Here is a 22,755-nt window from a genome sequence, read left to right as displayed (position 1 = left end):
CCAAACTCCTCTCTTTTTTTATAATGATAAAAGGAGTGTAATTCACTTTGTGTTAAGACTCTGTTTTGCACAGTTTCAAAACAAAACATACTTAACTTTAGGGTGGCTAGCTAGCGTTTAAGTAGTTTTCAGCCATTTCCATGATGCAAAGTTATTCACAATCAGTAAGTGGTTTAAAATCATTGATGCTGTAATTTACCTGTGGGTTTTATGTTTGTAACCCGGAACACAAAAGTATGCTCGTGTCCCCTTCCCATGGTGAGGACGAGACCTTCATTCTTTGGCTCTAGCCCCATTTTAATTTGGCACGTGAATGGCGGGTCCCCAGGATGGAGGTCTTGATGCAGTTTGCTGCTGTTTGCAACCTCAGCCATGGGGCACCGGCAGAGACCTGCAGGCGGGTGCCTGGATAGAGGGGATAGGACATGGCGATACACAGGCAGGGGAGGGCGGGAGGAGGTAGGGCCAGATGCGGCCTGCGGTACTTCTGTGTAGCCAGGAGGAACACTTCTGCTCCTGAATTCACGCAAAAACTATTTTTTGCGTGAACATTTTTAAAATCAGGGTGACTGCATTGTGACAAATAGCTTCGCTCACCCAGAATTGGGTCTTTAGCACAAAGGGGATAAAGGGATATGGTGATTGGATGGGAATCAGTTTGAGGTGGAAGGTGAGCCATGAGTTTACTGAATGTGGGGGAAAGCTCAAGGTGCTATATGGCCGACTCCTAATAATTTACAAAAAAATAATAACAAAAAACACAAATGAAGATACTGTGAAAAGCCCGTAGTCGCCACATTCTGGCACCTGTTCAGGTACACGGAGGGAGAATTCAGAATGTCCAATTTGTCTAACAGCACGTTTTTCGGGACTTGTGGGAGGAAACCGGAGCACCCGGAGGAAACCCACACAGACACGGGGAGAATGTGCAGACTCCGCACTGATAGTGACCCAAGCTGGGAATCGAACCTGGGACCCTGGAGCTGTGAAGCAAAATAAATAAATCCTTTTATTGTCACAAGTAGGCTTACATTAACACTGCAATGAAGTTACTGTGAAAAGCCCTGAGTCGCCACGTTCCGGCGCCTGCTAATATGAAGTTACTGTGCGAAGCCCCTAGGTGCCATATTTCGGCGCCTGTTCGGGTACAAGAAGGGATAATTCCGAATTCTCAGCCGGTACGGGAATTGAACCTGCGCTGCTGGCCTTGTTCTGCATCACAAACCTGCTGTCTAGCCCACTGAGCAGTGCTAACCACTGTGCTACCGTGCCGCCTATTACTAGTTTGCATGGTAAAGTGACCAATCATTTAATAACTTTCCCCCAGCGCACCACAGTGGTCTTCTGTGAAAGTCAGTGGGCCAGGATAACAGGACAGTAAGATTACTACCTGTACCGCATTTTTGGGCACCTACGTGATTGCTTCTCAAAGATTGCCATTGAATCCAGAAGCCACAGAGGGAGGATTTAATGCAAAACAACTTGATGGAAACCCCAAACAGGACATTTTCTTATATTCCAATTTTTAAAAAAAAGTGTCATTAATCTCTTTATAAATTAGAACTAAAATTAAAATCTGGAGTTTGCAATGTGACATTAATTTAAAACTGATAATCTTGAAAACAGCACCCTCTGCTGTCCTTTTTTTGTGCACTGCTTTTATACCCTAAATGCCATTGTCAATTATATTCAGCCAGTTTAAATAATCTTTATTTGTCACAGTACTTTTGCATTAACACTGCAATGAAGTTACTGTGAAAAGCCCCTAGTCGCCACACTCTGGCGCCTCTTTGGGTACACAGAGAGAGAATTCAGAATGTCTAATTCACCAAACAAGCACGTCTTTTGGGACTTGTGGGAGGAAACCGGAGCACCCGGAGGAAACCCGCGCAGAGGCGCAGAACATGCAGACTCCGCGCAAACAGTGACCCAAGCCAGGAATCGAACCCGCGTCCCTGGTGCTGTGAAGCAACAGTGCTAACCACTGTGCTACCGTAAATGCTGTTTCACAGTGCATATTCTTTAAAAGTAGACAAATTGTGTGTGTTGTCTACACCTCCTGCTGCCTTGCGAAAGCGGGAATCATAATCAAAACCCCTCCCACCCGGCTTACTCACTCTTCCAATTTCTTCCATCGGGCAGGAGATACAAAAGTCTGAGAACACGCACTAAGATTCAAAAACAGCTTCTTCCCTGCTGTTACCAGACCCCTAAATGACCCTCGTGTGGACTGATCTGATCTCTTCACACATCTCCACCAAGTAGTACGACACTCCTGTATGCTTCACCCGATGCCTGTGTCTATGTATTTACATTGTGTATTTTGTGTTTGCCCTATTATGCATTTTCTTTTCATGTACGGAATGATCTGTCTGAGCTGCATGCAGAACAATACTTTTCATTGTACCTCGGTACACGTGACAATAAACAAATCCAAATCAAAAGTGCATCAGGAGCCAACATCTGAATAAAACAATAAAAATAATGGTTTTATTTGACAGTGGCAGTGGTGACGGGAAGGTCTTGAGGCGCAGTGGATAGCGTCCCGAGTTCTGGGCCAGAAGCCCCGGTTTCAAATTCAGCACCTGATGTCCATGGAAAGTGTGTGGATAACGTGGTCAAACACAGTGATTTATCAGCCTGCAAATCCTTCCAGTACACCCGATGGTAGATGGTGAAGAGCAGGAGAGTTTCCTCATCAGCCATACTGCAGAGGCAATAGTAAACTACAGCGGTAGTATATAAGCATAACTTTTATTGCACAAACCAATGGAAATCCATGGCTGCCAGTGTTCTCTTCAGGCATGGTACTTGCCGCAGGAGGAGGAACGGTGATAAGCTAACGTGATGAATAGCTGTTGGTTCGGATCATCATCAAACTTCCAAGCAACAACTGTTAGCCGTTGCAGTAGTTTTCAAAGCCATCCTCAAGATGCAAAGTTAATGGTATGTAGCAAATGGGGTAAAAATCATTGATTTTAACTGTTAGCTTTACATTTCTAACCCAGAGTACATAAGACACTGTGAAGAATCCAGGGGTCTTTGGGGATAAAGATTCTGATTAGAGGGTGCCTTGTGTTTGGGTTTCTGATCATTCCAGGGTCTGTGAATCCAGTAATTGGCAGGTAATGATACTTGCCTCTTGGTGCAAGGTTTTAATAAAACACCAGAATGACCATAGTGGCTTTCTGAATAAAGACGATGTCAGTACAGAATCTTCTGAATATGTTCACTGTCATACTGTAATGGCACAGATGACCGGGTGGAATTGCGAATGAAAATTGTCAATGTATTCCAGGTGGAGCTGGGAATTGGGTTTAATTTAACCATCACATTTCGGTTGCAGTATGTATTGAGTGGAGAATGATTACAGAATGAAAGGTATATGTAACTCGTTCCCAATCACTTTGAGCAGTGATTGGCAGGGAAATTGCCCAATGATCCTTATTCTAGCCAAGAGTTTGAGCTGAAGCAAAGTTTAAACGGGGAAGTCGATGAGCCTACAATATGAGATTAGAATTGGAACTAATGGGGGAAGCAACTGTGCAGTTCAACAGGTTTATGCCTGGGATTCAGATTAATGATACTGAGGAAAATATTGTAATGTTTACTTTCATCACTTTTCAGATCCTGGACAAGAACCCAACAGTTGTGCAATTTGTAAAACTGTGAGAAAAATACTTCGCCATAGGAGTGATAACACTGATTAATTCCAATTAAGCAAACCAATATAGTTCAAAGACCACTTATAAATAAAGTTAACAATCAGGCTTACTTGCTTTTCTCTGTGCAAAAACCTTGGAGAGAACCATTCAAAAGCCAGCTGAAAACCTGTCTTGTCAGACTAAAATCCTATGGCAAACAACAGGCAGACCTGACTCCACCCCTTAATTACATCATAAGGCATTCTTTGGTCTCCTCCCACTAAGATGTCCCATGTTTATCTGTTTACCCAGTACTAAGCACCACCCCTCATAAATTATCTACACCCCCTCCTCCAAAATCAAAATCAAAACAATGTTCCATTAGCCATCTACCTGTAGACAAGTAAATGGTTGAAATCAATAAGGATACGAGGTAGACCATTTGGGGCAGAGATGGGGAGAAATGAATGAAATGAAAATTGCTTATTGTCACAAGTAGGCTTCAATTAAGTTACTGTGAAAAGCCCCTAGTCACCACATTCCGGCACCTGTTCAGGGAGGCTGGTACAGGAATTGAACTGTGCTGCTGGCCTGCCTGGGTAGGCTTTAAAAGCCAGCGATTTAGCCCACTGTGGTAAACCAGCCCCTTGTCTTCACCCAGAGAGTGGTGAGCCTGTGAAAGTATTTGACGCTAAAACATTGCATGTTTTCAAGAAGCAGTTATATATAGCACTTAGGACAAAGGGGATCAAAGGATATGGAGGGAAAGTGGGATTACACTATTGAATTGGATGATCAGCCATGATATTCAATGGCCTCCTCCTGCTCAGAGTTTCTATTACCTCACTTTTACGTCCCTTAATCACAGCATTGGCAAACATACTGCTTGTATGTATCTTGAACCAGGGTTTTTAAGAACTTTACTGCAACAAATATAAAATATATACACTGGTTATATAAATAATCTTTTCCAGTTATTTACATGCTGCAAACGATCAGATGGGTATTCTTTGACATCGAATGATGACAATTTATCAGAACTCTTGTATTGGGTTTCACAGAATTACGCTGAAACTTCAGCTCAACCATTCGATGTTGGAGGTTCCTTCCCCCATTAGTTCCAATTCTAATTTCATATTGTAGGCTCATCGACTTCCGCGTTTATACTTTGTCCCAGTTCAAACTCTTGGCGAGAATTAGGATGATTGAGCAATTTCCCTGCCAATCACACTGGCTACCACTGCTCGAAGTGATTGGGAACGTGTCACATATACCTTTCATTCTGTAACCATTCTCCACTCATCACGTACTGCAGCAGAAACGTGACTCTTACATTAATACCCAATTCCCACCTCCACCTGGAATACATTGACTGCCACAGTGTTGTCAATATTCACTCATTCTTAAATCCTGATCTGGGTCCTCTTATTGCAAGCTCGAGGTGTTCATTAGAAAACCCCACAATCCTATTTCTTTCCCAAAAGGAATTCTCAGTTCTAAAACGCCTACATTGAGTTAAATCCTATCTATATTTGAATAAAACAAAACTAACACTGGCCATCTGGGTTGGATCAAATCGTTGTAAATTCTTAGTGACAGCACTAGATGGAGCTATTTTTAAAAAAAAAAGCACAACCTTTTATTCAGAGCCCAGCCCCTGTCAGTATTGCGAGTGAAGAGATATTCCATTGTCAGCTCTCACCCTGGGGCACAACGCGCCGATATGCATAGATTTGAATGCGAAAGGAGCTGAATGTGGAGTGCTTCATTCTAAAACACACACTTCCTATCCCTCAAACTGAGCCATCCCACTGACCTGGAAGTGAATAGGGTGGCGAAGAGCTCTCTTGTGGACCTTTGCAGACTGTAACATGGCTGAAAGTGGAGGTAAACACACGTGGGGGAGAGGTGAATGAATGAATGGAGCGCGGCGCGGATTGTAACACTGGTGAAGTGTAACAATGTAGCGGATCAATGTAACAATGTAGCGGATCAATGTGACAATGTAGCGAGCGCTACTAGCCCGCCGCCCCGAGCCTGGCTCCGTGCGGACTGAAGCTGCAGCTGAGAGAGAGGGGGAGAGTTTGCACATTTTGAACCGTGCACCGAACACATCCTCCTGTTCAGCCAGGTCCGGTCGGTGTGACGCGTTTGCGAGCTGCAGTGTCAGCTTTCTAATCGTTCCATTCACTGTGTTAAAGCCAGGGCTTTGAACCTGCAACACGGGAGTCCCACCTGGTGTGTTGGCCAAGGACAGCTCTTGCCAGCATATCTGGTGTGTTGGCCAAGGACAGCTCTTGCCAGCATATCTGGTATGTTGGCCAAGGACAGCTCTTGCCAACATCAGGGAGAGGCGTGTGAGGAGGGTACAGTTAGCACAGGGGCGTGTCAGACCCAGGGTGTGACCTCTCTGCTCAGGGTTTAAACTCACCTCACTTAGTAACATAGAAAATAGGTGCTGGAGTAGGCCCTTCGAGCCTGCCACACCATTCAATATGATTATGGCCGATCATGCAAATTAGTATCCCAGTCCCGCACCCCTTTCTCTCCACACCCCTTGATCCCTTTAGCCTCAAGGGCCACGTCCAGCGACCTGGCCCCAACAGCTTTCTGTGGGAGATAATTCCACAAGTTCACAATCAGGGGAGGTGGTTGCGGAGTGGTGTTGTCACTGGACTAGTAGTCCAGAGACCCAGAGTACTTTGAGATCCCAGGTTCAAATCCCACCAGGGCAGGTGATGACATTTGAATTCAATAAAAATCTGAAATTAAAAGCCTGTGGTGACCATGAAAACATTGTCGATTGACGTGAAAACCCATCTGGTTCACTAATGCCAGCATTAGTGCAAGCGGGGTGGTGGGTAGCATGGTGGTTAGCACAATTGCTTCACAGCTCCAGGGTCCCAGGTTCGATTCCCGGCTTGGTTCACTGTCTGTGTGGAGTCTGCACGTTCTCCCCGTGTCTGCATGGGTTTCCTCCGGGTGCTCCGGTTTCCTCCCACAGTCCAAAGATGTGCAGGTTAGGTGGATTGTTCATGCTAAAAGATTGCCCTTAGTGTCCAAAATTGCCCTTAGTGTTGAGTTGGGTTACTGGGTTATGGGGACAGGGTGGAGGTGTGGGATTGGGTAGGGTGCTCTTTCAAAGAGCCGGTGTAGACTCGATGGGCCGAATGGCCTGCTTCTGCACTGTAAATTCTATGAATAAGTCTGTGACCTCATGTCCTTTCAGGAAGGAAATCCACCATCCTTACCTGCTCTGGCCTATATGTGACTCCAGACCCACAGCAAACTCTTAACTGCCCCTCAAGGCCAATTAAGGATGGGCAATAAATGCTGGTACAGCCCACATCCCATAAACGAATAACAAAAACTCTCTGGGAGGAGACGTTCTTCCTCATCTCAGTCCTGAATGGTTACCCCTAGTTCTGGAGATGCCGGCGTTGGACTGAGGTGAGCACAGTAAGAAGTCTTACAACACCAGGTTAAAGTCCAACAGGTTTGTTTCAAATCACTAGCTTTCAGAGCACTGCTCCTTCCTCAGGTGAATGAAGAGGTAGGTTCCAGAAACATTTATATGAAAAAAGTCAAAGAAGCACGACATTGCTTTGAATGCGAGCATTTGCAGGTAATTAAGTCTTAACAGAGCCAGAGAGAAGGGTAACCCAGGTTAAAGAGGTGTGAATTGTCTCAAGCCAGGACAGTTGGTAGGATTTCACAGGCCCAGGCCAGATGGTGGGGGGTGAATGTAATGCGACATGAATCCAAGGTCCCGGTTGAGGCCGTACTCGTGTGCGGAACTTGGCTATAAGTTTCTGCTGGGCGATTCTGCATTGTCACACGTCCTCGCCCTTGTTTTAAAATCCTCGCCCTTGTTTTAAAATCCTCGCCCTTGTTTTAAAATCCTCGCCCTTGTTTTCTAAATCCCCGATGGTCTCTCTGCTCCCGATCTCTGTCAGGACCTCCAGAACTACAACCCACTCCGAACTCTTCCAACTCTGACCACTTACACATCCCATAGTCCCTTCGCCCCAGAATTGTTCGGTGTATTTTCAGCCAACTAGACCCTAAAGCCCGGAATTGTCTACCTTAACCTCTTGACCTTTCTCTCTCTTGTTTACGATTATCCTAAATCTCACCCCTTTGACACGTTTTAGTCACCCCTCTTAACACCTCCTCTGCAGCATCGTTGTTCATTTTGGACTGATAATGTTCCTGTGGTGTGTCCGATTGTTCAATACTCAGATGCTACATAAATGCAAGTTGTTGCTGTATTCACAACCAAATGGCAATGTTGTTACAGGGCGACAAAGCCCAGTTTTCTCTGTGTATGACCTATGCTCTGCCTCGTACTTTACCAACCTTTTGACAGATTTTCTCTCTGTTTTCCTGACAGAGGGAGCAGCTGTTACTGATGAGATGCCTGAACTGTCAGAGATGGGCGATGAGGAATGGTGTGACTGGGATGAAGATGGGCAGAGCAAGGAACAAGTACAAATTTGTTGTCTATTTTGTGAGAGGTGTGTTTGCTTTCTGACTTTAAACTTGCATCGCCACGTAAAATATGACACCCGAGGTACATGTACTTGATGCGTTTCAAGGTGGTTGGGTAGTTCAAGTGGTGAGATATCTTTGCCAGGGCTTTTTTGCCACTTGAGCTGGTCCAGTGATGGTGGGAATGAACTTTTTGCCTCACCAGTACTTGCTGAACTATAGGATACAGCACCAGGCTCGAGTGGGATGTTGTACTGAAGGGAGATTTGACATTTTTATTCCAAAGAGAAATAATCGAGATTTGCATATTCATCTTAAGCAACAGCCAAAATGTGTATCATAATGTGGTGGGCCACAAATGCATAAGACTGTCTTGGTAATAATCTAAACTAGACACCAAATGGAGGCTGAGTTCTTCTTCATGAAGAGAGTGATACCAAGTGGAAAGGTTCAAATCTGTCTGCTGTACTGTTCCTTTCAAGAGGATGGTTCAAGAGTTGCATAGTCAGTAGCCTAAGGGGTGAAGTCAACTGTTCCTTTTCTTCCTAGTACAATCTCCCACAGAAGTTCTCCTCATCTGTGAGATGTGAGAGTTTGTAGACATGTACTGGGACAAGTATTCAAGCCTTTTATCAATCGAGCATTAACTTACAGCAGGCAGTCCCAGCACATTGGTCATCTAGTTCAAAAGCTACAGCAGCAATTCATAATGACATCCCAGAGGATGGTACCCAGGACGAACCCCGGAGAATGTGCTGGGGGAGCCCCTGGAAGTCCCCGGGAAAGGACATCATGGGAATTGCCCAGGAAGGTTCAATTTCCAATGGACAATGACCTTGTGCCTGGAACCCTCTGAAACTCCAATTTAAATCGGAGACTTGGGATGGTTCTGACTCTTTCTTAGCAGAATAGAATCAAAGAATTTACAGTGCAGAAGGAGGGCATATGGCCCATAGAGTCTGCACCGGCCCTTGGAAAGAGCACCCTACCCAAGCCCACACCTCCACCTTATCCCTGTAACCCAGTAACCCCACCCAACCTTTTTGGACACTAAGGGCAATTTAGCAGGAGAACGTACAGACTCCGCACAGACAGTGACCCAAGCGGGACCCTGGCTTTGGGCCGAATAAAGGTATTCCTTCTTTAGGAGCTGTGGGTTACAAAGGTGGCCTTTGATATTATCGACACACACCTCTGATATCCAATATTGCAAGTCAGAACAATAGGCAAATGCTGATGCTTTGTCAAGATTGCTGTTACAAGTCAAACAAGGACATGAAGAACATTTTGTCAATATCCTGTATTTCTCACTCACGAATAATGTATCTGTAAGTTCATGCCGATGATCCGTCAAGGGTAAAATGACATCCATAAAGGTAGTGGTGGAACCTTCTTACCCCAAAAATGATCCTCAAAGCCTCTCTTTTTTTCTAGCTGAGCATAATTTGTTTTTGCGCTAATAACTGTTCGTGAAGCAAATGCTATCGGTCGTCCCTCTCCTAAAGGCATTATGTGCGAGAGATCTGCACCAAACTCCTCAGGTGATGCATCGCAAGCAATTTGTAACTTCATCTTGGGATCGTAATGAAACAACACGACTGACTTCTGCAAGGCATCCTTTAACTCATTGTCTGCACTTTCACATTCTTCTGACCAGTATCGTACCTGTTTACCACACAATAAAGTGTGTAAAGGTTTCAACTGTGTTGTTAAATCCAGTACAAATTTGCCATTATAATTGATAAATCCTAAAAATGACCTAAAGTGTGTCACATTTTGAAGATGTTGGTTGCTGTCGTCTAAGGTTGCTGCCATCTTATTCAGATCCTTGTGTAAGCCATCTTTATCGATGATGTGACCCATATAATTTATGGATGTCTTGGAAAAAGGCACACTTTTCCTTTTTAACTCTGCGATTATGGTTTTGTAGACCCTCCAGAGTGACTTCCAAGTTTTTCAGGTGCTCGTGTTCTCTTGAACTGGCGATGAGAATGTCATCTACGTAACATTGCACCTCATTTAGCGCACTCAATTTTATCCGTGGACCTCTGAAAAAGAGAGGTAGCAGATGTTATTCCAAAAGGAAGTCTTCTGCAATGAAACAGACCTCTTTGTGTGTCACGATGTTGAGTAGCGGCTGCGATTTTGCAGCCACATTCATTTGTAAATACGCCTGAGAAAATCAATTTTCCTGAATTCCTGTCCTCCAGAAAGTCCAGCAAACAAGTCTTCAATCAGTGGCAGTGGATAGTGATCTGCCCACAATACTGGGTTAGTAGTTGTTTTAAAATCTCTACATATTCTCTGAGCCATCACGTTTCAATACAGGAACTATTGGTGTTGCCCGATCACTTGTAAAAACTTGTTCAATGACTCCTATTTGGACTAGCCTTTCTAGATCTTCTTTGACTTTTGACCTTTTGGGGTATAGTACTGTTATAGCTCTGAGACATTTTGATGTACTGTTTGGCTTGATCTTTAATTGCCCTTCAACTCGGTCATTGAGCCTAGTGGATTGGATTGGATTGGATTTGTTTATTGTCACGTGTACTGAGGTACAGTGAAAAGTGAAAAGTAGTGAACCTTTAAACACCTTCTCATATTTCTCCAGAAGTTGGTGTAGGTTGTTCTTGGACTCCACTAGACAATTTACTGCTCCCCAGTTGAGTTTAACCTTTGCCAGCCATACTCTACCAAATAGAGCAGAAAACTCCCCATAGATAACGTAAAGAGGGAACTCCGCTGTTTGTTCATTGACTTCTACCTTCATTATAATGCTTCCTTTTAATGTTACAACCTATTCCGTGTACGTCCTTAAGATCACATTTGACGATTTTAAAGGAAGATGCTTCAACATTTGATTACAAATTGTCGCGGGTATTAACAATACAGCTGCACCCATATCCACTTCCGTTTGAGTTCGTGACCCTCAATTTTGGAAATGCCTGGAAATGTTGTTGATTGCTGCACACTGATAAGTCGCCTAGTTTCAGTTCCTGCAGTTGCTCGGGTACATAGTCTTCTGTGTGGTCTTAAAATTTGTCTACTAATTTATAAACATGATTAGTCTGCCTCGGTGTGTTTTTTTTTTCTTGCACATCCTTGGTGTTGGTGAAGGTTTTCTGAGCCCAACATGCCTTAACCCCTTTTGCTACAGTTCTTGCACTTATTTTCTCTCCGCCAGCATTCCCTCACTGAGTGTCCAACCTGTGTACATTGGTGACATGATTGTCCCCTTGTATCCTTGTTTCATTTGATATCCATTTTGTGGATCTTCACTCCGGTCCCTAGCTGTGAAGCTTCTTTTGTTGCTATCTCCATAGATTTGGCAACTTCCACAGCAGTCTTGAGAGTTAAATCGCTCTCAGTAAGCAGCTTCCTGTGAATGGTTCATGCGGAGTCCACAAAGCAGCCGATCAAGCAGAGTGTCATCAAGTGCTGCACCTTCCTAAACTTGGTACGAATTGTAAAATGCTTTCACTTTTTTCCTGACTATGGCAGTGGATCCAAAACCATTCTGCAATTAACAACAGTCTAGGTGAGAGATTCCCTTCTAAAATCTTCATTAGATCGCGATAGGACTTTTCTCCCAGTTTTGCTGGATTAACTAAATTTTATAGCCGCATATAAGGTTTACGCCCTACTGAACTGAGAAATGTTGTGACCTTATAGATCCTTCGATGTTTGATTCTCTATGACATGTTGCTCGTTGTGTTCTCTCTTTAATTGGCTCTGTTTATGGCGGTTAATATGGTCGCCTTCCTTAATTCTAATTACGTTTGCTCAAGAGTCGGCAGGTATCTTTCGATACCGCCACAAGGTTCAAAACCGAATGCTGATCAAAGACTTGATACACCATTTAGTAAGTTTGAAATCAATGCTCATTTATTTACACACACAGTCAAATATACTCATGCACAAAACTCTACCAACTAAACTATCACTACTACTGAAGCCTATACTTAGCTTTGGGTGCCCACTCAGTCATGGAACAATGGCCATTGTCCGGTTCTGAGGCTGCTGGGGTTGAGCGGGTATGGAATAGTAGCTCGGAGCGTCTGTCACGTAGCGTGCGTTGACTTTGGACTGACTTGTTCTGGTGCAGCTGCTAGGCAGGTCTCTCCTCGCTGAGAGTCAAGGCCAAGAGAGCGATTCTCTCTTGGGTGGCTTCTTCTTACACCTGAAGGGGGCTTTGCGCGCTTTTGGGCGGGCCTTGAACTTGGCCCCAATTAATTGGACCGCATCTTGATCATCGGTATCAATCTCGACCAATAAAGGGGTGAGTGCCCTGATTGCTGGGCGGGCTCTAGGTGGCCGTTGGCCTGCTTTGTTCTAGTCTCCTCTGGCGGCGGGATGTCAGCCTTAATATCGTTAACCTAAATGTTTCTCTTTTGTCCCCGGAGATGGCTCATTAGTATGTTAATGGCTTTGCAGTATCGGCCTTGTCTGGGAGCTACAGCTCCAATCAACAGACAAACCTTGCACCTGCTTGCTTTCTCAGCATTGTCCATTTTCCCTGCTTTCTTTGCAAAGTGTCCATTTTGTAATCGGGACGAAGCCATCCTAGATGGCTACAGACATACAATTGGAACCACTCCTCGTATGAATTCAAAAGGCGCAATTCTCCCATCGGGAGACTAAGTCCCGTGCCAGAGTGAAAACCGGAGTGTTTCACTCCGGCGTTGGAGGCCGCACCCTGCCCCCTATTCTCCCACCCCCGGGGAGCTAGGAGCGGCGCCGCGTCATTTATGCGCGTCGGGCCTTGGCGCCGTGTAAATTACGCAGCCGGCGCCACGTAAATGACGTCACCCGTGCATACCCGCGGCCGCCCCGCAAAAGATGTCGGGTGGATCTTGCGGGGCGGCGGAGGAAAGGAGGTTCGCCTTCAGAGAGGCCGGCCCGCTGATCGGTGGGCACCGATCATGGGCCCTTTTGAGGGCCCCCCCCCCCCCCCGGTGCAGGATCCCCCCCTACCCCCCACAGGCCGCCCCCCTAGCGTTCACGCGCTGTTCCAGCCGGCAGCGACCAGGTGTGGACGGCGCTGGTGAAAACCTGTCGTGTTGGGTAGGCCGCTCGGCCCATCCGGGCCGGAGAATCGCTGCTCGCGCGGTACAAACGGTGAGCGGCGATTCTCCCAGCAGCTAGCCGTGAATCGCGCTGTGCCGGTTTGGGGGTGGGTGGGAGAATTGTGTGCGGATGGCAGGACTCACTCGGCACCCCGGCGATTCTCCCACCCGGCGTGGGGGGGGGGAGAATTTTGCCCAAAGTCTTTCAGATTTCATCAAATGCATCCATGGCGCCCATTTTTCCCACCATTCCGGATCCCGGCTCCTAGAGTCCATTTTAAACCAACTTCCTCCCCCCCAATTCTTTTGCGTGTCCGGCAGAAGCGATCCCCTGATCCACAATGCAATTCAGATTTATTTTCTTTTTGCTTGACTGTGGTTTGACTTGTTCAGCTCACTGGCAGGGAGGCTGCCTGCTAATTATTCTGTGGCATTCCAGCCTTTCAATCCCTTATCATTTTTAAGCATTGTGTTTTCTTGTATTCCCAAATGTTTCAAGTTATATTCTTCCCATTTTACAATATTACAAAAAGTGTTGACTGCTTTTTGAAAAGAAGCAGTTAGCTGCGGTGAATTGTCCTGTATTAAAATCAACTGTTCTCTCCAGATTTTCACTTTTAACTGGTGTCATTAAGTTTCTATCGTTCACAAATAAATGTTATTTCAAGCAATTTAAACTTAAGATTCTGGCAATTCCAATCAATTGCTTGCGAAACTAATTAACTTCTATTAAAGGGGAGAAAACTAATTTCCTTTAGGTAACTTAAAACTTTACTTTAGTTCAAGTCGGAGAAATTTTATAAAAGTTATCAGGTTACAGCATGAGCTGCTTCGTTATCTCAAGGCATGTGTGATAATGGCTGTCTGCATTCTAAAGAACTTGGGCGCGATTCTCCGAAATGGAGACAAAGTCCCGACGGCGCATTGAAAACCGGAGTGTTTCACTCCGGTGTTGGAGCCCGCTCCCAGCCCCCTATTCTCCCGCTCCCGGGGGACTAGGAGCGGTGTCGCGTATTTTACGAGCGCTGGGCGTTGACGCCACGTAAATGACGCGGCCGGCGTCGCGTAAATGAAGTCACCCGCGCATGCGCGGTTGCCGTCCTCCCTGAGGCCGCCCCGCAAGAAGATGGCGGATGGATTTTGCGGGGCGGCGGAGGAAAGGAGGTACTCCTTTAGAGAGGTCGGCCCGCCGATTGGTGGGCCCCGATTGTGGGCCAGACCCCATTGGAGGCGCCCCCCCCTCCCCACAGGATGCCCCCCCCCCCCCCCCCCCCCCAGCGTTCCCGCACAGTTCCTGCCGGCAGCGACCAGGTGTGGACGGCGCCAGCGGGAACCTGTCGGGTCGGAGCAGCCGCTCGGCCCATCTGGGCCGGTGAATAGTGGGGGGTACCGGAGAATCGCTGTTTTGAGTGTCTCGGACGATTCTCCGGCTGGCGTGGCGCAGAACTCGATGGGGCCATTCTTGCCGGGAGAATGGCGGGACGGCGTCGGACTGCGTCGCGTGAGATAATGGCGCGGCCGGCGATTCTCCCAACCGGCATGGCCTCGGAGAATTGCGCCCCTTTTGTCTGCAGTTAACCCATCGAGGGCCTTCTGCTATAACATTTTTCAGCACTTCATCACATTTACGTTTCTAGGATTTTTCTGTTACTTTGCTTTTTCTCATGTTCTTTGGGTTTTATCATCAAAGCTTCATGTTTCAAATGACGTCTTTCGCATTTTATTTTACGGTAGGCAAGCTTTCAACTCTCACGTGCACTCGCAATCTGAAATACCGCTAGGAGCGCGCGATGATGTCGGGATGCGCGCTCCATGTCTTCTCGCCCGGTTGCATGTGCTTCAGGGTTGGGTGCACACCCGAACTCTGGATGTAAAATCTCTACCAGCAGTTTTCGCCAACGCATAAAGTCTGGTTCAAATTAAGAGGAATTCTATGTAAATTCTAATGCAGTGTTACAGTAACATGGGGGGCTCTGTCTAATTTGTGCAAGCCAAGACATTCACTCTCAGATTACAAGAGGCATCGCTTCCTGATCGGGAGTCTGCCAGTCACCGTCAAAGAGCCAGAGATATAAATAAGCCAAAATATATTTAATATTTCTGTGGCCCGTGCTGTAATGGTACATTTTAAAAGGTGGTGATGAGGATGGGGAGATCCCGTTTAGATATTTACTATTCAGTAAATGCAGTCTTGTGTCTCAGAATCATTCTTCAGCATTATTGTAGTGGCCCCTGAAATGCTACCTAAAAGTAGAACTGTTCAGAGATTTTGCGGTGCCTAATAAAGTTTAGATGTCATTCATGAGGAAAGTTGAGCTCCAGAACTTTCAGCAGGAACTGAATTGCTCTCTTGTACTTGGATATCCATATTTCAGACATTTATAATTTCAATTTTACATTGAAGGCAATGTGTTAAGAAATGCCAATTTTCTCTATGACCTTGACAAATAACGACATGTAAACCAATGGCTTAACTAATGGGGCATGACCCGAGATTTAATTGAAAAATTAATCTGTACTTTGATAGTTTTACTGCAGAATATAAAGGCAACTGTTCCCAATAAATGCAATACCACCAAAGGTTACTAATCCTGTTTAAGGTTTGTCAAAACTAATGCACACCGCTGAGCAAAGCAACAATACTATCAGACACACAAAACAAAGTCTCTTCAGTCAGACAGAAACATTCACCAAGGAAAATTTAAAGTGTTTAGCCAACATGCTATATACCAAATGTGTAAGGATGCTCAGATCCGTGCAATTAGTTATTTTCAATTAACTTCCGGAAACAGATACGTTACTGTAAAAGAAGCGGTAAGAAACTTGTTAATGTTGTTCCCACACTAAACTGCCCCACCTCCTTTCCACACTAAACTGCCCCACCTCCTTCCCACACTAAACTGCCCCACCTCCCATCCCACACTAAACTGCCCCACCTCCCATCCCACACTAAACTGCCCCACTTCCCATCCCATACTAAACTGCCCCACTTCCCATCCCATACTAAACTGCCCCACTTCCCATCCCATACTAAACTGCCCCACCTCCTTCCCACACTAAACTGCCCCACCTCCCATCCCACACTAAACTGCCCCACCTCCCATCCCACACTAAGCTGCCCCACCTCCCATCCCACACTAAACTGCCCCACCTCCCATCCCACACTAAACTGCCCCACCTCCTTCCCACACTAAACTGCCCCACCTCCCATCCCACACTAAACTGCCCCACCTCCCATCCCACACTAAACTGCCCCAACTCCTTCCCACACTAAACTGCCCCACCTCCTTCCCACACTAAACTGCCCCACCTCCCATCCCACACTAAACTGCCCCACCTCCTTCCCACACTAAACTGCCCCACCTCCCATCCCACACTAAACTGCCCCACCTCCCATCCCACACTAAACTGCCCCACCTCCCATCCCACACTAAACTGCCCCACCTCCTTCCCACACTAAACTGCCCCACCTCCCATCCCACACTAAACTGCCCCACCTCCCATCCCACACTAAACTGCCCCAACTCCTTCCCACACTAAACTGCCCCACCTCCTTCCCACACTAAACTGCCCCACCTCCCATCCCACACTAAACTGCCCCACCTCCTTCCCACACTAAACTGCCCCACCTCCCATCCCACACTAAACTGCCCCACCTCCTTCCCACACTAAACTGCCCCACCTCCCATCCCACACTAAACTGCCCCACCTCCCATCCCACACTAAACTGCCCCACCTCCTTCCCACACTAAACTGCCCCACCTCCTTCCCATACTAAACTGCCCCACCTCCCATCCCACACTAAACTGCCCCACCTCCCATCCCACACTAAACTGCCCCACCTCCCATCCCACACTAAACTGCCCCACCTCCCATCCCACACTAAACTGCCCCACCTCCCTTCCCACACTAAACTGCCCCACCTCCCATCCCACACTAAACTGCCCCACCTCCCTTCCCACACTAAACTGCCCCACCTCCCATCCATAACTAAACTGCCCCACCTCCCATCCCACACTAAAATGCCCCACCTCCCATCCCACACTAAACTGCCCCACCTCCCTTCCCAAACTAAACTGCCCCAACCCCTTCCCACACTAAACTGCCCCACCTCCCATCCCACACTAAACTGCCCCACCTCCCATCCCACACTAAACTGCCCCACCTCCTTCCCACACTAAACTGCCCCACCTCCCATCCCACACTAAACTGCCCCACCCCCCTTCCCACACTAAACTGCCCCACCTCCCATCCCACACTAAACTGCCCCACCTCCTTCCCACACTAAACTGCCCCACCTCCCTTCCCACACTAAACTGCCCCAACCCCTTCCCACACTAAACTGCCCCACCTCCTTCCCACACTAAACTGCCCCACCTCCTTCCCACACTAAACTGCCCCACCTCCTTCCCACACTAAACTGCCCCACCTCCCATCGCCACACTAAACTGCCCCACTCCTTCCCACACTAAACTACCCCACCTCCTACCCACACTAAACTGCCCCACCTCCTTCCCACACTAAACTGCCCCACCTCCCATCCCACACTAAACTGCCCCAACTCCCTTCCCACACTAAACTGCCCCACCTCCCCATCCCACACTAAACTGCCCCACCTCCCATCCCACACTAAACTGCCCCACCTCCCATCCCACACTAAACTGCCCCACCTCCCTTCCCACACTAAACTGCCCCACCTCCTTCCCACACTAAACAGCCACACGTCCCATCCCACACTAAACTGCCTCACCTCCCATCCCACACTAAACTGCCCCACCTCCCATCCCACACTAAACTGCCCCACCTCCCATCCCACACTAAACTGCCCCACCTCCTTCCCACACTAAACTGCCCCACCTCCCACCCCACACTAAACTGCCTCACCTCCTTCCCACACTAAACTGCCCCACCTCCCATCCCACACTAAACTGCCCCACCTCCCTTCCCACACTAAACTGCCCCACTTCCCATCCCACACTAAACTGCCCCACTTCCCATCCCACACTAAACAGCCCCACCTCCTTCCCACACTAAACTTCCTCACCTCCCTTCCCACACTAAACTGCCCCAACCCCTTCCCACACTAAACGTCCCCACCTCCTTCCCACACTAAACTGCCCTTCCTCCCTTCCCACACTAAACTGCCCCACCTCCTTCCCACACTAAACTGCCCCACTTCCCTTCGCACACTAAACTGCCCCACCTCCCATCTCACACTAAACTGCCCCACCTCCTTCCCACACTAAACTGCCCCACCTCCTTCCCACACTAAACTGCCCCACCTCCTTCCCATAGTAAACTGTCCCACCTCCTTCCCACACTAAGGTGCCCCACCTCCCATCCCACACTAAACTGCCCCACCTCCCATCCCACACTAAACTGCCCCACCTCCCTTCCCACACTAAACTGCCCCACCTCCCATCCCACACTAAACTGCCCCACCTCCTTCCCATACTAAACTGCCCCACCTCCTTCCCACACTAAACTGCCCCACTTCCCATCCCACACTAAACTGCCCCACCTCCTTCCCACACTAAACTGCCCCACCTCCCTTCCCACACTAAACTGCCCCACCTCCTTCCCATACTAAACTGCCCCACCTCCCATCCCATACTAAACTGCCCCAACCCCTTCCCAGACTAAACTGCCCCACCTCCCATCCCAAACTAAACTGCCCCACCTCCCATCCCACACTAAACTGCCCCACCTCCTTCCCACACTAAACTGCCCCACCTCCCTTCCCACACTAAACTGCCCCACCTCCTATCCCACACTAAACTGCCCCACCTCCCATCCCACACTAAACTGCCCCACCTCCTTCCCACACTAAACTGCCCCACCTCCTTCCCACACTAAACTGCCCCACCTCCCATCCCACACTAAACTGCCCCACCTCCCATCCCACACTAAACTGCCCCACCTCCTTCCCCACACTAAACTGCCGCACCTCCTTCCCCACACTAAACTGCCGCACCTCCCATCCCACACTAAACTGCCCCACCTCCCATCCCACACTAAACTGCCCCACCTCCTTCCCACACTAAACTGCCCCACCTCCCATCCCACACTAAACTGCCCCACCTCCTACCCACACTAAACTGCCTCACCTCCCTTCCCACACTAAACTTCCCCACCTCCTTCCCACACTAAACTGCCCCACCTCCCATCCCACACTAAACTGCCCCACTTCCCATCCCACACTAAACAGCCCCACCTCCTTCCCACACTAAACTTCCTCACCTCCCTTCCCACACTAAACTGCCCCAACCCCTTCCCACACTAAACTTCCCCACCTCCTTCCCACACTAAACTGCCCTTCCTCCCTTCCCACACTAAACTGCCCCACCTCCTTCCCACACTAAACTGCCCCACCTCCTTCCCATAGTAAACTGTCCCACCTCCTTCCCACACTAAACTGCCCCACCTCCCATCCCACACTAAACTGCCCCACCTCCTTCCCACACTAAACTGCCCCACTTCCCATCCCACACTAAACTGCCCCACCTCCTTCCCACACTAAACTGCCCCACCTCCTTCCCACACTAAACTGCCCCACCTCCTTCCCACACTAAACTGCCCCACCTCCTTCCCACACTAAACTGCCCCACCTCCCTTCCCACACTAAACTGCCCCAACCCCTTCCCAGACTAAACTGCCCCACCTCCCATCCCAAACTAAACTGCCCCACCTCCCATCCCACACTAAACTGCCCCACCTCCTTCTCACACTAAACTGCCCCACCTCCCTTCCCACACTAAACTGCCCCACCTCCTATCCCACACTAAACTGCCCCACATCCCATCCCACACTAAACTGCCCCATCTCCTTCCCACACTAAACTGCCCCACCTCCTACCCACACTAAACTGCCCCACCTCCCATCCCACACTAAACTGCCCCACCTCCCATCCCACACTAAACTGCCCCACCTCCTTCCCCACACTAAACTGCCGCACCTCCTTCCCCACACTAAACTGCCGCACCTCCCATCCCACACTAAACTGCCCCACCTCCCTTCCCACACTAAACTGCCCCACCTCCTTCCCACACTAAACTGCCCCACCTCCCATCCCACACTAAACTGCCCCACCTCCTACCCACACTAAACTGCCTCACCTCCCTTCCCACACTAAACTTCCCCACCTCCTTCCCATAGTAAACTGCCCCACCTCCTTCCCACACTAAACTGCCCCACCTCCCATCCCACACTAAACTGCCCCAACCCCTTCCCACACTAAACTGCCCCACCTCCCTTCCCACACTAAACTGCCCCACCTCCCATCCCACACTAAACTGCCCCACCTCCCATCCCACACTAAACTGCCCCACCTCCCATCCCACACTAAACTGCCCACCTCCCATCCCACACTAAACTGCCCCACCTCCCTTCCCACACTAAACTGCCCCACCTCCTACCCACACTATACTGTCCCACCTCCTTCCCACACTAAACTGCCTCAACCCCTTCCCACACTAAACTGCCCCACCTCCCATCCCACACTAAACTGCCCCACCTCCCATCCCACACTAAACTGCCCCACCTCCTACCCACACTAAACTGCCCCACCTCCTTCCCACACTAAACTGCCCCGACCCCCTTCCCACACTAAACTGCCCCACCTCCCATCCCACACTAAACTGCCCCACCTCCCTTCCCACACTAAACTGCCCCACCTCCCTTCCCACACTAAACTGCCCCACCTCCCATCCCACACTAAACTGCCCCACCTCCCATCCCACACTAAACTGCCCCACCTCCAACCCACACTAAACTGCCCCACCTCCCTTCCCACACTAATCTGCCCCACCTCCCTTCCCACACTAAACTGCCCCACCTCCCATCCCACACTAAACTGCCCACCTCCCATCCCACACTAAACTGCCCCACCTCCCTTCCCACACTAAACTGCCCACCTCCCATCCCACACTAACCTGCCCACCTCCCATCCCACACTAAACTGCCCCACCTCCCTTCCCACACTAAACTGCCCACCTCCCATCCCACACTAAACTGCCCCACCTCCCTTCCCACACTAAACTGCCCCACCTCCCATCCCACACTCAACTGCCCCACCTCCCATCCCACACTCAACTGCCCCACCTCCTTCCCACACTAAACTGCCCCACCTCCCATCCCACACTATACTGCCCCACCTCCCTTCCCACACTAAACTGCCCCACCTTCTTCCCACACTAAACTGCCCCACCTCCCTTCCCACACTAAACTGCCCCACCTTCTTCCCACACTAAACTGCCCCACCTCCCTTCCCACACTAAACTGCCCCACCTCCCTTCCCACACTAAACTGCCCCATCTCCCATCCCACACTAAACTGCCCCACCTTCTTCCCACACTAAACTGCCCCACCTCCTTCCCACACTAAACTGCCCCACCTCCCATCCCACACTAAACTGCCCCACCTCCTTCCCATACTAAACTGCCCCACCTCCTTCCCATACTAAACTGCCCCACCTCCCATCCCACACTAAACTGCCCCACCTTCTTCCCATACTAAACTGCCCCACCTCCCTTCCCACACTAAACTGCCCCACCTCCTACCCACACTAAACTGCCCCACCTCCTTCCCACACTAAACTGCCCCACCTCCTTCCCACACTAAACTGCCTCAACCCCTTCCCACACTAAACTGCCCCACCTCCCATCCCACACTAAACTGCCCCAACCCCTTCCCACACTAAACTGCCCCACCTCCCACCCCACACTAAACTGCTCCAACCCCTTCCCACACTAAACTGCCCCACCTCCCATCCCACACTAAACTGCCCCACCTCCTACCCACACTAAACTGCCCTACCTCCTTCCCACACTAAACTGCCCCGACCCCCTTCCCACACTAAACTGCCCCACCTCCCATCCCACACTAAACTGCCCCACCTCCCTTCCCACACTAAACTGCCCCACCTCCCTTCCCACACTAAACTGCCCCACCTCCCCATCCCACACTAAACTGCCCCACCTCCCATCCCACCCTAAACTGCCCCAACTCCCTTCCCACACTAAACTGCCCAACCTCCTTCCCACACTAAACTGCCCCACCTCCCATCCCACACTAAACTGCCCCACCTCCCTTCCCACACTAAACTGCCCCACCTCCCTTCCCACACTAAACTGCCCCACCTCCCTTCCCACACTAAACTGCCCCACCTCCCTTCCCACACTAAACTGCCCCACCTCCTTCCCACACTAAACTGCCCTACCTCCCATCCCACACTAAACTGCCCCACCTCCCATCCCACACTAAACTGCCCCACCTCCCATCCCACACTAAACTGCCCAACCTCCTTCCCACACTATACTGCCCCACCTCCCATCCCACACTATACTGCCCCACCTCCCATCCCACACTAAACTGCCCCACCTCCCTTCCCACACTAAACTGCCCCACCTCCCATCCCACACTAAACTGCCCCACCTCCCTTCCCACACTAAACTGCCCCACCTTCTTCCCACACTAAACTGCCCCACCTCCCTTCCCACACTAAACTGCCCCACCTTCTTCCCACACTAAACTGCCCCACCTCCCATCCCACACTA

The 22,755-nt window shown here is 49.1% G+C and overlaps 1 protein-coding gene across 4 annotated transcripts in view; it reads left to right on the top strand.

The window, feature by feature from the left end:
• Positions 1-5,298: 5,298 nt before the first annotated feature.
• Positions 5,299-22,755, top strand: part of prmt3 (protein arginine methyltransferase 3) — a 273,568-nt gene continuing 256,111 nt past the window's right edge. Inside the window, exons 1-2 of one of the 4 annotated variants that reach the window (XM_038808358.1) lie at positions 5,299-5,552; positions 8,038-8,161. In XM_038808358.1, coding sequence (XP_038664286.1) covers positions 5,516-5,552; positions 8,038-8,161 — 161 coding nt within the window. In that variant the 5' untranslated portion in view covers positions 5,299-5,515. The remainder of the gene's footprint in view (positions 5,553-8,037; positions 8,162-22,755) is intronic. The other 3 variants (XM_038808357.1, XM_038808355.1, XM_038808356.1) reach the window with 3 other exon arrangements.

This window comes from Scyliorhinus canicula, chromosome 9 (genome assembly GCF_902713615.1).
Source record: "Scyliorhinus canicula chromosome 9, sScyCan1.1, whole genome shotgun sequence".
Classification (NCBI taxonomy): domain Eukaryota; kingdom Metazoa; phylum Chordata; class Chondrichthyes; order Carcharhiniformes; family Scyliorhinidae; genus Scyliorhinus; species Scyliorhinus canicula.
This window is presented reverse-complemented; position numbering and strand designations above follow the sequence as displayed.